The 16,751-nt window shown below is 40.3% G+C and overlaps 1 protein-coding gene across 1 annotated transcript in view; it reads left to right on the forward strand.

Annotated features, from left to right (window-relative positions):
• Positions 1-16,751, forward strand: part of EXOC6B (exocyst complex component 6B) — a 409,205-nt gene that overhangs the window by 260,118 nt on the left and 132,336 nt on the right. The window contains exon 19 of the mRNA XM_080931804.1: positions 5,711-5,852. Coding sequence (XP_080787930.1) covers positions 5,711-5,852 — 142 coding nt within the window. The remainder of the gene's footprint in view (positions 1-5,710; positions 5,853-16,751) is intronic.

A 16,751-nucleotide genomic window follows, 5' to 3' on the forward strand; every position in this document is an offset into this window, starting at 1 on the left:
GCCTGGCTGGCAGACAGGCAGGCGTCGGCACCATTGTATTTTGTAAACTTTCTCCTATGGCTGTGGTGTGTTTTTTCCAAACCTACTTAATTTTTTATGAGGTTTGTAAAGGTCTTCAATAAACAATTAGGATTATACAGGTTTTCCTGGAAGCTTTGGTTAATATTTCAATATGCTCTGCCTTGTCACTTTATTAAGTAGCTTATTGGAAAGTTTGAAAAGGGGGTTTCTTTTCTCCTCCCCTTCCCCATGTCTAGTAGTTAAAAATCAAATTTCAAAATTAGATTTGGGTTTTAGAGGGTTTCCCTTTTACTGGAAACTCTTGTGTCTGCTGGTCACCCCCGGGCTGCTCTCTGGCATCTGGGGATCCGCCACGTAAAACACACTTTAAGTGAAATTACAGTCCAGAGGGTATGTCTTCGAACTGAGACCGTGATTGTAAATGTAGGTAGGAAAAGGCCCAGAGAAAGGTCAGGGGAATCGGATAGGGTCAGAGAACAGGAACCAGCAGAACCTTGGAGATTACCTCATCACGACCTTTTGCTCATTAATATTTGAGTCGAATTGGTTGACATCTAGGTTACCATCTGGTGAAATGGCCAGCAGGACAGAGACTGAATAGCTTCAAAAACATCTTGTGTTCATGTGCAGGCTGGACCTGACCTGTAACCTGAACAGGAGTTCTGGAGAGAAAAAGGAAGTTTTTGTGTTTTGCTGGGAGGACTCATTCTGTGGGAGCGCCGAGTGCAGGAGTTGTTCTTTGTAGAATATTTTGTGGTCCTTCCATTTTGACTCGTGAGTTGGTTAAGAAAATATCCATCTGCTGTGCTGAGACTGTGATTCGGCTCACCCTGCAATCCCCGCCACTCTCGTGAAACTTCTGTACCTTTTTGGCCTTGCAACCCTTTCTTCTAAAATCAGATAGGGCTTAGTGTTTGCTCTGCTCAAATCAGCGTTTAATTGCTTGCTTCCCTTGATTTGCTTCAGAAGGAAGTGCACTCTCACTTTTTCCCTCTCAGATAGAATTACGTGGTTTAAAAGTAGAAATTCTCGTGATTCTGTAGGATACATGAGCAATAAGATATTTTGAATCCATGAACCATTTTACGCGCACATACCCAGTGCTGTATTCAGCACCACAGGACTAACAATTGTAAGTGTATTGCACTTGCCGAGCAGTTGGTGCAAGTGAGGGACTGTGCTAAAAGTGGCACTGATTATTTTTAACCAACCATTAAGATAATTTTTTCTGCACATGGTAAAGTGAGAGAACCAAAGCCAGTGTTCTAGAGCGTGTCTCTGTGTTCACCAGTGGCTCACTCTGCATCCTTTATCCTCAGTTCTGGTCCAGTGTTCTAGAGCGCGTCTCTGTGTTCACCAGTGGCTCACTCTGCATCCTTTATCCTCAGTTCTGGTCCAGTGTTCTAGAGCACGTCTCTGTGTTCACCAGTGGCTCACTCTGCATCCTTTATCCTCAGTTCTGGTCCAAAAGACACATAGAATTTTTATGAAGCATAAGCGTTTGCCATGTGGTGATGGAAAGTACTGAGAGGCCAGTACTCCGAGGAAACTGTGAACGAGGAAGGATTTCTTTAAATGACTCCTCCAGGGCCGTCCCTGGATCTCATATAAACTGATACATTTAAAGCTTCTGAGTCAGTGTGGTGGCACCTGCTGTAATACCAACAAGCAGGGGCCTGGAGAGGAGGCTGACGAGTCGGAGGCCAGCGTGGGCAGTGCAGTGAGAGAGAGTGCTGCAGTCAGACCCTGGCCAATGCTGCACTTCTACAAAGAAAACTGATTCTTTGAAGAGCCTGTCTCTGTAGACTGAAGTTGAACTTCATCCAGTCACAAACCATTGTAAATTCTCTGAGAAGGTATGAAATCATAGCATTGCCTAATGAGGGAGGTACTTGAGGCAAACATTCGTGATGTCAGCAGGACTATAACTACATAAGCAGAATATCAAAGAAGTGAGAAAAGAGAAAGAACTGTCCGAAACAAATCGTTCAGTTACTCTTGGTTGTTGGCTAGTTGCTAAGCTTCACAGGCAGGCGGATAGAATGGGGGCTGAAGACTGAGAACAGCGATTCCAGAAGTTGACTGACACTTGAGGCTGTGTCCCTGGAGAGGACTGGTGAATACTATGCAAGAAGCTAACAACCTGGGCCTGAGGGTAAAGGCAGGACAAGCATAGATCCGCAATAATAAAGTTTAACACCAGTCTAAATAACCAAGACAGTCTGCCTCTCTGGATGCTTGCTAGAACAACTGTGGAGGCTGAGAAGCGAGTCTAGAGACTGTAAAACACATCACTGCAGGGCACATGTACAAAACAGACTTTCTAAACTGCTAACAAGAAGTAAAAATTAACTTACAGTAAAAGCACCTTTAGTTTATAGGCAAAGATCCTGAGATGACTCATACTAATATTAACAAATAACAAAAAACAAAAAGCAAAGAAAACAAAACAGCAGCAACCCTTAATGGTAGGGAAAATGGTAAGAATAGCAAAAAAAGATGGAATGTTTGAACAGGATTAATATTTATTATTTATTCTCAAATAGCTACAATTAAAGACTTATATGAACTGAGCATGAGAAAGGAGATGTTTTACACCAGGCTGGCTCCAAACCCTGGACTTCTACCATTTGAGTGATCCAAATCCAGAGGACTGCTGCTGCAACTGCTTTTATTATGAGATTCAAAGGGCACATTTAATACATTCAATAACAGACTCAAAGCTGAGTTCAGGATGAGTAAACCCAAGATCAAGTCTGTAGAAAGCCCCCAGATTATCTGAGTGTGGTAATGCTACTTGGTAGGCAGAAGTGGGAATTCCAGTTTGAGCTAGACCTGACTATATCACAAGATCTGGTTCACACCAGAAACAAATGGGAAGAAAAAGAAACAGAAAGGTTCTCTTCCCCGCATCCCCAAGCTCAAGAGGAAAAAAGAAAATTAGTGGAGAATGGCTGAAAGGTTTAGGATGCATTTTATTCACCTGATGAGAAGACATCCTAACAAACCTATCCTGAGTGAACAACAGGAGTTAACAATTCATGGAACACATGGATCACCAGTTCAGCAGAGCATGCTTTGGCTCTCGATATCCTGTCTGTGGATAGTCATTGTCACTGCTGTCCAGCATCGTAAGAGGACCATGTCAAACATCACAGTCCCTCAGGAAGATCAAAATGTCAACTATGGTTTCTATTGAGTGCATCAAAAAAAAAAAAAAAAAAAAAAAAAAACAAACAAAAAAAAAAAAAACAAAAAAATAAACCAACCAAACAAGCAACCAAGCAACAACAAAACCCAAAAACAAAAAAGCTAAACCAAAACAAAAACCCAACATGCAACTGCCTGAGTCTGCATGGGCCTGTCTACTCTCAGTGGTCCAGGAGAGATGACAGTTGAAAAGCATCACTCAAGGAAGTGGTACTCAAAGTGCCTTCATATGTAGACAATTCTGCACGCTCACTGAGACATGTATAATACATTGAAAGACCAGCTTTTGTAGGTAAACAATAGTGAGGTTGCTGATGTTAAATGTAGAGACGAGGAAATCTTAATGGAGCTGGGATGTAGCTCAGTTGGGAGAATTGTCACCCTAATATGCACCAAGCCTTGGGTTCATTTCCAGCACTGTCTAAAGTGTGCTACATTACATGCTTTTAATCCCAGTATTTGGACAGTAGAGACATGAAGATCAGAAGTCCAAGACCACTCCTCAGCTTCATAACTAGTTTGAGGTTAGCTTAATCCACATGAAACCCTGTGTTTTAAACCTGGCAAAGTACAAAGGCACACTGCAGGGGTAGTTAGAATGGTGGTAGAATTCTTATAGATGTGATGGTGCTGGAGAACAATAGCTGATACTTTAGACATTGTAGAATAAAAAGATTATCCCTGTATAGTTATCAATATATACTTAGTACAAGTGTAATACAAAAAAAAAAAAAACATTGTTAGCCATGATAATGTAATCAGTACCAGCCTTGACCTTGTGTTCTGAACTGGATGCTTTTTTTGAACAGCTAGGAGTGCAGGGTGGTGATTCCAGAGAAATTAGATAATCAGAGCCCCACAGTTCCTGCTGGAGAACTGTTGAGAATGGCACTGGTATTGGCCTAGGAAGATCACAGCTAGAGCGTAGAACAAAGTGACTGTAATGTGCACCACAGTGGTTTCATATTGAAGAAGCCATCGTGAGCAGTGGTGTGAGAAGAAAGCACGGGGATTTCTGGGAACTTCTGTCTAATTTCCCATGTGTGAAGTGGAATCTATGAGATCAGGCAAACAAAATAATGTGAATAGACACAATCCTGTCGATGTGTGGAAAGTCAGCACTCACCAGGATTCACAAAGAGCTGAGATGTTCAGACTCAACTTTCCTCCAAACCTGCAGTAAAGACACCAAAGAGGAGTTGCAAGTTAGGGCCTGAGTGACGCCTTGGCCTAAGGTGTCTCCATATCAGAGATGATTCCAGCCTTCATATGCATATACTGGGAAAAAGAAGAGGTGATAACTTCCAGTCTAAGGATAGAAATTAAATGTATAGTCCAACAGAATCACACTCCGTGACAGGCTATGACTGGATCATAATTAATGGAAGTGTGGTGTAGGGATGGACAAAGGTTGGCTTACAGTGGAAGCCCGTTGTTTATGCTCCCATACTTGTAATAGCATTTCTTTCTTTTTCCTTTTTGTCCCCTTATTGTGGTGCTGGACAAGGATCCCAAGGCCTCAAACGCCATTAGACAAGTGGTCTATCACTTAGCCATACCCTCAGAACAGTTTCCAGTGTACAAAGAGTAGTCTAATACCAAGAATGGCCACTTTGGATGCAAAGCAGCACGGTAACTGATGATGTCATCCAGGAGCATAACTGTTTTTAAAATATTGACTAGATGAGTGCTTTGAATGCTTTCGTACAGAGAGTTAAAATGAATTTAAAATCTACTTTTAAAATTAGCTTAGATTTTGTTAATCTCAATGTTGTGTAAGAAAACAAAACCCACCCTTTAAATGACATTTCAGGGGCCCTTTTCCTTTGAGTTTACTGACAAGTCATAGAACAGTAATACATACTGGTTTGTATCTAAACTGTTGTTAAAATTTATACAGATTTTTATAAAGACTTTCATATTTATTTTCTCCTAATATTCTTTCTCAGTTTACTTGCCATTTTGAAATATTGCATCTATACTGTTAATTTAAAAATAGTTTTGCTTCTTAGCTTCATAGTTGGGTTTTATGAATGTCTCTTCCTGTTTTAATTACCCTGACCAGTGGGATGGAGACAGTTTTTAAAGTAATCACAGTTAACATGTGCACACTTCTGAGGCTATAAGATGTGCAAGTATTGTGGTTGAGAACCTTAAAGAATAGAATAAATTATGTAAACTTTCATATCTGTGGATGTCCACAGTTGGTACAGTGCTTGTTTAAAGTACGCAAAGACCTCATGTTGACCCAGTACCACATCATCCAGGCATGGCGCCCAACTACAACATCAACATTTCAGAGACTGAAAAAGTAAGATGAGAAATTCAAGGTCATTCTTGGCAACATAGCAAGTCTGAAGCCATCCTGGGATGACTGAGATTCTGTCTTAAATACATAAAACAAACAAACGAATAAATAGATTTAGATGTCATTTGGTTTTAACTCATTAACTTTCTGATATACATGTTTGAATTTTAGGGAAAGGTGGCCCAGACAGCCTGTATGTCAGCTTGCAAGCATTTATCTACATCCTTGATGCAACTTTTGCTAGAAGCAGAAGTACGGCAGCTCACTTTGGGAGCATTACAGCAGTTCAACCTGGATGTCCAAGAATGTGAACGTAAGTCTGTGGGCCAGCTTTGCTTGTTTTAGAAACTCTCATAGTCATTGCTATAAAAGAAAAACGAAACACTTTTAGGGCTGTTTCTCATAGCATCAAAAATATCTGAATGGGAACAGTATCTTGCAAGACATTTTATTTTTATTTTTATATTGACTTTTTAAAATATGTTTTAATTGATATATAATTATATCCTCCTCTCACTTACCTTCAATTCAACTCCTCCCATGACACCTGCAACTTACAAGTTGATAGTCTCTTTTTAAATTATTATAGTGTATATATACAAATGTGTGTGTATAAGTACAATCTGCTGTGTGTATTTTTGTTGGCCATTTGGTATTACCCTTGTTTTGGTTTTCTTTAGCTATCTCTAGGAGAACATTTCACAGCAGACCCCTTGGTATCCTGCCTCTAGCTTTATGCTTCTTCTCTGTGTTCCCTGAGCCATAGATGAATGATCAGTATTATAGGTGTATCCCTTTTGGCTGTGCACCCTATGATCTGTGAATTATTATGTCCAGTTATGGTTTTCTCTGATGGCCTCCATTTGCCGCATAGAGAGGCTTCTTGATAAGAGACAGTAGATACATCATCTGTGGGCTAAGGATAAGATTTAGAATATTGTCCAGAATTATACTGGTCTAGCAAAGAAGCAGCAGATGTTTCTTTGCTAATGTCATTGAGCTCACTGGCATTAGGAAGCTGGCTAGTTTTCCAGTGTCAGAACGATTTTCCTTCTGTAGAGTGGGCTTAAGTCCAATTACACAGGTGTTGGTCACCATGAACACACACCTTTTTACCCATATCTTGCCACACTGGTAAGTGTAGTGGTTCACAGGTGCTGCAGCTGGGTAGGACTGTGCAATTCTTCCTTCCCTTAGGCACTTACAGTAACTGTTCCGTTTCTTTCCTTCGGAGGTCTTTTAGACAGCACCTATAGGGATTTCCACTTTTAGCCGTCATGGCACAGTACCATAAACATTTGTAAAATATGCCCCTGAGCTGGACAACAGAGCATTAATCTCTGACCTCTGAAAGAGCATCAGGACAGAAGCTGTGGTTTCCCTTGGCTTTCCTATGCAAATACTGTTTAACTGCAACATGGCAGCCCTGTATCACCAGTAAAAATAAGAATACCAGCCCCAGCAGATGGGGGATGTAGGGCTGATGAAAGAGCCGGGGAGTCAGAGGAGGGGCTCTGGAAATCTGCAGTGGAGCAGCATTGGAGCCCATGGTCACCAGGAAGTGGCCATGTGCTGGAACACTGTGGTGCTTGACAGACAGCAGAGAAGCTACCTGAGTCTGTGAGGTGGCTAGGAATCCAGGGTCTGTCATGTCCTCCAAGACCTTGAGGTGACAGTTACCCAGGGAAGTGTCTGTGTGTCAGTTAGACCACAGCTTAGTGCAGTTCACCATCCAGAGAAACTGTTGTGTATTTCTTAGTTGTATATAATTGTCATTGCAACATTTTCTGAGTGTGTGTGAATGTGTGTGTGTGTGTGTATTGTAGAATGGCTAAGTTGAAGTGATAAATTCTTCATTACTGCACACTATTTTACATTTTGGATCTCCTCTTAGCAGTTTTTACAGAATCTAGCATATTGTCATGGTCACCATGCTGTACCATAAGTCTCTTCAACCTGCTGCCTTCCAGCTTGGAATTGTAGTCCTTGATCTACACTGGTCCAGTGCCTTTGCTGTCCTGGCTACCATGCCGTGCCTTCTTCAGGCTTCACTTTTGAATTTGGCTCTTCCAGATCCACAAGCAAGTGAAATGACACAGTATTTGTCTTTCTGTGGTTTATTTCACCTAACATAACAGCCTCCAGATTTTCCATTTTGTCATGAATGGCAGTGTTTCTTTTGTATGTAAAGACCATTTAATGCTCGTAGTATATTAAAGCCACAGTTTCTTATTTGCTCACCCAGTGATGGCAGAGCTTGACTTCATGTCTTGGCTGTTCTATATATACTGGGAAAACATAAGGAAACTCTGTAGGAGTGATCTTTAGTGTGAAAGAAACTCCTCTACTCTCCTGTAACTGCTGTCCAGGAATTCCCACTCTGCCTGAACTGTGGCTTTATTTCCTCCTTCCTCTCTCTGTGTTTGTCTGTTACCAATAAAAATGTATATTAAACACTTTGTTTGCATGTGTCTGTCTGTCTGTCTGTCTGTCTATCTATATCTATCTATCTATCTATCTATCTATCTATCTATCTATCTATCTATCTATCTACCTACCTACCTACCTACCTACCTACCTACCTGTCTGTCTGTCTGTCTATCTATTTATCTATCTATCTATCTATCTATCTATCTATCTATCTGTCTGTCTGTCTGTCTGTCTGTCTGTCTGTCTGTCTGTCTGTCATCTATCTATCCATAATATATATTAAGTAATTTTAAAGGTAAGAGGTATAATTCCAGACTTCAGAAGCCTAGAGGCATCAGGACCATGCTGAGTTCAAGTTTAGCCTAAGCTGGGCTCCATAGTAAACTCCAAGGCATTCTGGTCTATGCAGGAGAAACTTGCCTGGAAAAGTAATAAAAGGTATAATATATCACTGACAGAAGAGACCTTTTCTACATGTAGAAAAAGGTACTGATCTATTATTTTTTCCAGAAGGTTAAAATACTTTATCAAGTTAAGCACACAAAAAAGCCACAGAATAACAGTTAAATTACTAAATAAGCAGAATAAAGAAAAAAAATCAGCCAAAGTGTGGAAAGGCATGTGAGTTATTTTGACCTTAGTATCAGAAACAGGTAAATCAGAACACTATACAATGATATCTTCTAGGTGCTAAAATAAAACAAAGAATGTGTCAAGTTAAGTCAGATTCTGAATCTCTCAAAAATATACCTGAAAAACGAAAGCTAAATAATGTTATTGCAAATACACAGAAATTGAGAGAACCTGTGGGCAGATCCATGCCACAGCAGATACAGTCAGCTTTCAGGTCTCAGGGAAATGATGTCATGTATCATGTATCACACCAGTTCACTTGGGTTTATCTCCCGAAGTGTCTCCACCATACCCATTCCTAGAGCTTTGTGGCTATGTCACTGAGAGGTGGCATCTCATTGTCTCCCTCTGAATCTAGGCAGGTTTCTGACTTTACTATAATCAACTGGCTGCAGAAGCAGTAGCCCTTTCTGGCTTGTGAGATGAGGCCCTGAGAGAAGACACAACATCGCTGTCTTCAGTTAGATTTGTTTGTAGAGGCCAAGGCCTCCATAACATGAGGAAGCTGTAGCCAGCTCATGTAGAGGAAGCACATAAAGAAGGCCTGAGTGTGTGTGCAGACTGAGCGAGCCTATTTCCAGTGGTCTCGTTGATTTATGATTGTCTTCCCTTTAAAATTAGCTAATCTGCTATTTTAATGGTAGATACTTGGAGATTTTTTTCTGGTATGAACATTTTAATATTAGGATTTACTCTTGTTTGAATGAAAATGGCCCCCATAGCTTGTAGGCAGTGGCACTATTGGGAGATGTGGCCTTTGTTGGAGGAAGTGGGATTTCAGGTTTCAGAAGCTCAAACCAGGCCCAGTGTCTCTCTGTCTTCCTTCTGCTTTTGGATCGGGATGTAGAACTCTCAGCTCTGTCTGCCTGTGCGCTGCCCTGATGACAGTGGACTAGACCTCTGAACTGTCAGCCAGTTCCTAAAGAAATGTTTCTCGTTAGAAGACTTGCCTTGATCATAATGTCTCTTCACAACATAGAACATCTGACTAAAACAACCCGAAGTTTGTATCAGCTGCGTTCTTCACATTTAGTTAGATCAGTATTTTTATTTTGACTTGATGTGATGTTTGAAATAGTGTCTTTCTATATAGTAGTGAAGCTGGGCTCAACCTTACTGTACAGTCTCCTGTCACCATATAGCTTATTACATTAATATTAAGTTTTCACGCAATTCAGTATTAGTTTTCCTTATTTTGTGTGGTAATTTTTGCTTTTAATTCATAAATTTTTATTTCCCATATTTTTAGTTAAGTCAGGAAATATACAATTATCAACACATTGGGCTTTCAAATTTGATCTATTCATTATTTAGAAGTGTGTAGTATACTTCTCCAATATTTAGAATTTTTGTACAAATTCTGTTATAATTTCTAGTTAACATTCCTTTTGGAGAACATGCTCTGCATAATTTCAATTTTGTTACTAATATCTTCATATTATTTTCAATGACTCCGTTTATTAAGTATTCCAGTTACACTCGGAGAAAAAGTACTTAGGTGCTCTAGGCAGCTGTGTGGTGAGTCCATACGACAACCCTGGGAAGACTCATTGGTGCTGCCAGTCAAGCCCTCCGTGTTCTTGCTCTGGTACTGCTGGTGGGCTTGTACTTGTTTCTGGGGTTTATTTGTATTGTTTTGTGCTGTTTGAATTCAAGTGGATTTGCTCACAGCCCAGCATGTGCTGCAGTTCACTCTGCCTGAGACTGACCTTAGACACTTCCTGCCACTTTCTATGTTTGTCTTCTATATCTTATGTCATTTTCCTCCCCCACTGCCTTGCGTATGTTGATTTTTGTTAAGTTTTATGTGGCTTGTGGCTTACTAATTGTAGCTCCTTGTTTACTTCTAGTTATTATATTTAGTGATAACTAAGAGACAATATGTGCAAGTACTTTTTTCACAAGGAATATTTTAAAATGTTGCAATACCTTTTCAGTTTTCTGTGTCTTCTGGGTTTTTAATGCTCCATTTACTTACTAAACAATTTTATTCTTGATATGCTTAATTTTGGATGCCTTCTATTGCTTTAGGTTCTTCGACAGTAGTTTTTCTATAGTTTCTAATCTGCAGTAAAACTCTCTGTTCTTTTCTCATCCCCTGTACTTGTCTTTTGATAATTCTCTGTGAGCTCCATTTGCGTCTGTTGTGTTTGCTCACCGGGTGGAAATAGAAGGCAGGAGCTTTACCCATGCTGGGCAGACGTCCACTCTGAACTTCATCCCAGCCCTGCTTTAGCACTAGCTTTTGTTTGGTTGGTTTTTGGTCTTTTCTAGTTGTCTTCCCACAGTTCTAAGGTTCTGCATCCTCTTTACATATAGAACATTTTCATAGTTGCTACTCAAATAGTTCCTATATCTATATGTCTTTCTGCATTATTCCCTGATTAATTTTTCCCTCTGGTTCTGACTTACATTTTTAATGCTTTACATTTTTTGTCATTATTTATTGAGTCCTCAGATCTTAAATTTCACCTTGATGGTGTTTTAATTTAAAAGATTAAAGTCACTTGGAATTGTTGTATACAGTCAAGGGGTTCTCTTAAGCATTCATAGGATCTGTAGCAGCCTTTTCTCTCAGCCCAATATGCACAGATCCAAAGAAAACTCTTTGAAGTGTTCGGTCCACCATTCTAGAGAGTGGAAGGTTTTCTATCCTGCTTGTTGGAGACAGTAGGTAAAACTGCACCTACACAAATTATTCTGTGTATTTTTGGTCATGCTTTTCTCCACTTGGAGAATCCCTGTTACGGTTTTAATCTAAATGTCTGCCACAAGCTCATGTTTTACTGTTCCTCAGATGGTGATGCTACCCTTTGAGACACTGAACTTGAGACTGTAGAAATAGATCATTAGGGGCAGGCTTTAAACATTTTAGGGTGGCTCTTGATTCCAGTGTTGTTCTGCATTCTGGTCTCGGTGAGGGATCTTTTCCACAGGCTTCTGCTGTTGTGAATGCTGCCACAATTTTCCCCAGTAGGTGGGATGGAAATCCCCAATTTGAAACCTCAGGAAAACCTTATCTCCCTTAAATTGTGTTGACTCCGATGTTTTGGTCCCAACAGTGTACCACCAAGTATCCAGTGAGATGCTTGTGATTTTTCAGCATCTGCTTTGTTCTTTTTCTGTCTAGTGACTTGAATTTCCATCACGGCTTTGCATTGTTTAAATGAAGGTGAAATCCTTGACAGTTGATTATATTTCCTCCAGGGCTGATTTGAAACCTAGAGTCTTGCCTAGGCTAGGCAAGTGCTATAGTACCGAGCTACAGCACTAGCCCTACCATCTCTCAAGCCTTTAATTACTTTATGTGCTTTAGTTTCCCTAAACATTTTCTGTAATAAGGATGTATGTATCATTTGTATAATGAAAAAAATTACCTCTAAAATGTCTTGAAAAGATATTTATATGAGTCTGCTACTATATACACCATAGACTAATGGGCAAAAGAACACCCATTTCAATGTTATTAAAAAAAAAAAAAACAGACAAAACAGACATTTATGAGAATGGAGTTAGAAACTAGAAAAGAGCCTTTTGAAAAGGAAGGGGATGGAGATAGCATGTAGGATCCTTTCAGTCTCCATCTGTGCCCAGAGCTAAGGCTGTCTCACACATCCCCCTGTACCCAAATCCTGCCCAAAGAGAACTGTCTCCCTCGAATGTTCTCCTAAGCTTACAGTCCACAGGTGAGAATCCCACTTTCACTCTAATAACTGTCCAAAGAGGGACCCACCAGAAGTGCACTGGACATAGAAACTGTGGAGCAGACTAGAAAAAGATCCTTCTGGTCTCCATCTGTGCCCAGAGCTAAGGATGTCCCACATCCCTTTGTATCCAAATTCTGCCCAGATAGAGAGCTTGTTTCCAAGGAGTGCTCTCCTAAGATCCCAGGTTCACATTCCCACAGGAAGGACAGGCTCCAATCAGAGGCACCAAGACCAACTAACACCAGAGATAATCAGGTGCCAAGAGGCAAAAGCTAGAACTGAAGCAACAGAAACCAAGGTTACTTGACATTATCAGAACCCAGTTCTTTCACCACAGCAAGTCCTGGATACCCTAACACACTGGAAAAGCAAAATTTGCATTTAAAATCACATTTCATGATGATGATAGAGAACATTGAGAAGGACATGGAGAACTCTTTTAAAGAACTACAGGAGAACACAGGTAAACAAGTAGAAGCCTTCAAAGGGGAAACACAAAAATCTCTTAAGGAATTACAGAAATACAAACCAAACAGGTGAAGGAATTGAACAGAACCACCATCCAGGATCTAAAACTGGAATTAGAAACAATAACAGAATCACAAAGGGAGAGAACTCTGGAGATAAAAATTCTAGGAAAGAGATAGGAGTCATAGACGCAAGCATCACCAACAGAATACGAGACAGAGGGAGAATAAAAGAGTTTTCTTGAGGCTGCTTCTGTTCTGATGCCTGACACTTGGGTCTGCACCCAACTGCATCTGTTAGGGAGGCAGAAAAATGTTCTTCTGTAATGGTTGCATTCATGCCTAGGTAAAAATTCGTGGGTACTGGGCTGGAAACCACAACAAAGGAGGAACGGATACCATGTTACTCCTTTGTGTCCACTATGAGTGAGCACAAATAAATATTCAAGATTATCACTATTCTAAAACTGACATCATCCAGAGTGGATTTAATTGTATTCTTGTTATATAAACGGGTATTTTGGACTTAATTTGAGACCTCAAGTATCTCCCCACCCCAAACAAAAAAGAAAAAGAAAGAAAGAATGATACATTTCTCAAGGGTCTTAATGACATAACTCAGACCTAATATTGTACAAAATTATGTGAAATACATTAATGTAGCATAAAATGTTGGACAGATAAGGTTTAAGTTTTCTTTTTTTTTCTTAATGGTTATTAGACACTAGATAATAAGATTTTTATTGAATGGATTTATATGTAAAAAGCTGTACCTCTTTATGAAATTGCTTCTATACAGATGAAAATTTTATATTCACACTTAGAGGTGCAAAAGCAATTTAGAAATATAATTGTTCTTAACCTGGCCTGACTACAGAGCCCACTAAAGAACGCATCCAAATGTAAAAACTTCAGCATTTTTGGAAGAAAAATTAAACCTTTCTTACTTGCTCACATAGATAATACCACCCATTGAGTCTGCATTAATTCTGGCAAGACCAATTAGTCTCCTATTCAAATAATGATACTGGTAGGGACAGGTGTTTTATTACCAAAGGCATCTATGCCAAATCCCTTTGCAATTTCTCTGTCACTGTTCTTTGGAATGCTTGTACTGAGGAGAAACGTGAGTTGGGTTTTCTAATTTCTACCTAGCAATCATTCTTCTGTTATTGGTGACTAGCTGTCTGAGGACCTGTGTTTGAAGGTTGGTGCCTAACAGATACGGCATCTTCTTCCTATTCAGTGTAAGATGATCAGGTGTCTGTGAGTCCCTTAGTGGACTCACTGTTCCATGTCCCTACGCAGTTGAGTCCCTGCTGATAGATGAAAAAAATTGTTGTACGTCTTTGGGACCACCTTTGTATTCATAAATAAGAATGTCATGTGAGTGTAATAAAATTTATATCTTTGCTTTCAAATGGAAAAAAAAAAGAAACTTGAAAAGAGACAAAGCAAGACCACTTTCTTGTAAAACTGTCATCCTCAGAGAAAGAAAGATTTATAAGAGCCTACAAGGGACAAACAAATTTCAGGTCATTATGTAAACCAAAACAAGAAAGGGCCATTACACAAGCATGGTTGCCTTGCTAAGTTGAAAACACAAGCTAGAGTCCAGGAGGCATGGCCATGATTCTTAAAAACTCAGAGAAGGCTTAGTGTGTAAAATACTTACCATGCAAGCATGAAGACCCAAGTTTGAATCCATGCAACCCAAGTAAAAGACAGGCACAGAGGCAGGTAACTGTAATCTCAGATCTCCTACAGCAAAATTGAAATCAGAGACAGGAGAACCCTCAGAATCTGTGAACCAGTGAGTTTGTCAGATGCAGTGGGCAAGAGACCCTGTCCCAGAAAAGAAGTGGCAAGTGAGAGCTGACAACTGAAGTTGTCCTTTGACTTCCACATATACAGCATGGTACACATGTGACTACACTCACACAGAATACGCATGTGTGTGTACATGCATATATGTCATACAGTTTCTTAAAAGTAAAATCATTGCTTTACTTTCTTATAGTTCAGCAACAAGATCATTCTGGAAATTTCATGCAGGGATGGTGATACTCAGTAGTGAAAAACTATTCCTAGAAGGTACCTACAAGATGTTTTAACATCTAACCAACCAAAATTCACTCACATAATTCATGTCTTAAGCAGTTATTTTCTAGAAGGATAGAAGCATGCCTCTGGCTAGATTAATTACAATTCATTCCTGAAGCCAAGAAAAAAGCCATCCTCTTGAGTTGAAGAAAGAGTGAGTGTTCTTTGTGTTAGGAGGAAAAGAGAGGAGGGAAGACATGATGAGTGCAGGCAGAGACCGATGGACTCCGTCACTGTCTCCAGAAAGCTGAGAGGCACAGCAGACGGAGGAGCGGTAGAGCCTGCGGCTGGGGAGAAGAGTGGAGTGAGAAGTGTCACTCTTAGAACTTGATCCTCAAGTACTTCCCATTTAGACGAATGAACAACTTTCCATGGGATCTTCGGGTGGGTCCACTTCCTTGGCGCAGAGGCAATTCTCCAGGAAGAGCAAGAGTGTGGACATCATCCTCTTCAGAGGTCGAGCACACTGGTTTGCCACCTATATCAAAGACGTTTCCAGTTTTCTAGAGCTAGCGTTTAGTCAGGAAGGCCATGTAGTATTGGAGTAGCTTCAGAGTTAATTAAGGTGCAAGCCCTGAAGTCCTAATAATAAAACTAGTATCAACATTCAACTTGAAACTACTTGTGGTAGCTTGAGTGAGAATCATCCCCATTGGCTCATGGTTGAATACTTGATTCCTATTTGGTGGAACTCTTTGGGAATGATTAGGAGGTGTGGCCTTGTTGGAGGAGGTGTGTGACTTGGGGCAGGTTTAAAATTTTCAAAAACCCATGTCATTCCAATTAAGCCCTCCCTGCCTTATGATTGAGGATCAAGATATAAATACTGAGCCACTGGTCCAGCACCATGCCTGCCCACCCACCCGCCTGCCCACCCACCCGCCTGCCCACCCACCCACCTGCCCACCCACCCGCCTGCCCACCCACCCACCTGCCCACCCCCCAACACCTGCCATGTCTTAGCTGTCATGTCATGGACTCTCCTTAACCTATGGAAACTGAAAGCCCCAAATAAGTTCTTTCTTCTATATGTGGCATTGGTTATGAAGTCTTATCACACCAATAGAAAAGTAACAGAGACACTATTGAAGGGGCCACACAGTGTTCCTGAAACTTAGCATAAGCATTTGTCTGGAGACTAAGCAGTGCTCAGCCTGGCACCCTACTAATAAACCAGCATCAGTCATGAAAACCTTTCCTATATATTAAAGAGCCCCCAGCTCCACTGATTGAGGATTTAACATTTCATTTCTGACTGGCAGTAATTTATCTGTCAAGAAACTTTCCATGGACATTTATTTCAGTTAAAAAGAAAGAAATTCTATTCTGTGCCTTTCCCTATACCACCCCCTTCGTTTTTTACTTCAGATGCTCAGTGGTCTATAAAAAAATCTTAAAGAATTGATACATAAAATTCAAATAGTTAGACAGAGGCATATAAAAGCAGCCCAGTGACAGGTTAATTAGCACTTACATCTTCCTACCCACTGGTTTGTGTGAGAGATAGTTTCTCTTTTTGTCTATGAGTCCTTGTGGGAAGTGTCTAAGTCCTGAAAGAAAATGTGGACAGGAGGGAATGCGAGTGTGCACTGCATGCTTGACTCTTACGGCCTGTGCTGCCATTGTCATAGATCCAGACCTCAGATCTCTGCTGGGAGTGTGTCATCTCAGTCAGCCTGACAGGACAGATATATCTTACCTCTGCCTTTGAGACTGACCTTACTGGCAAGTTATTTAGTGATTTACAATCTTATGTATAGAACAGGAATCATGCTTAATATTGTCAGGATGAAGCTAGGGTTAGATAATCTAATATAATATATTACTGGATGGTAATCCTGTGTTACATCCTTTATCATCCTCAGAACAGAA

Source organism: Micromys minutus (genome assembly GCF_963924665.1).
Source record: "Micromys minutus genome assembly, chromosome: 18".
NCBI classification, from domain to species: Eukaryota; Metazoa; Chordata; class Mammalia; order Rodentia; family Muridae; genus Micromys; species Micromys minutus.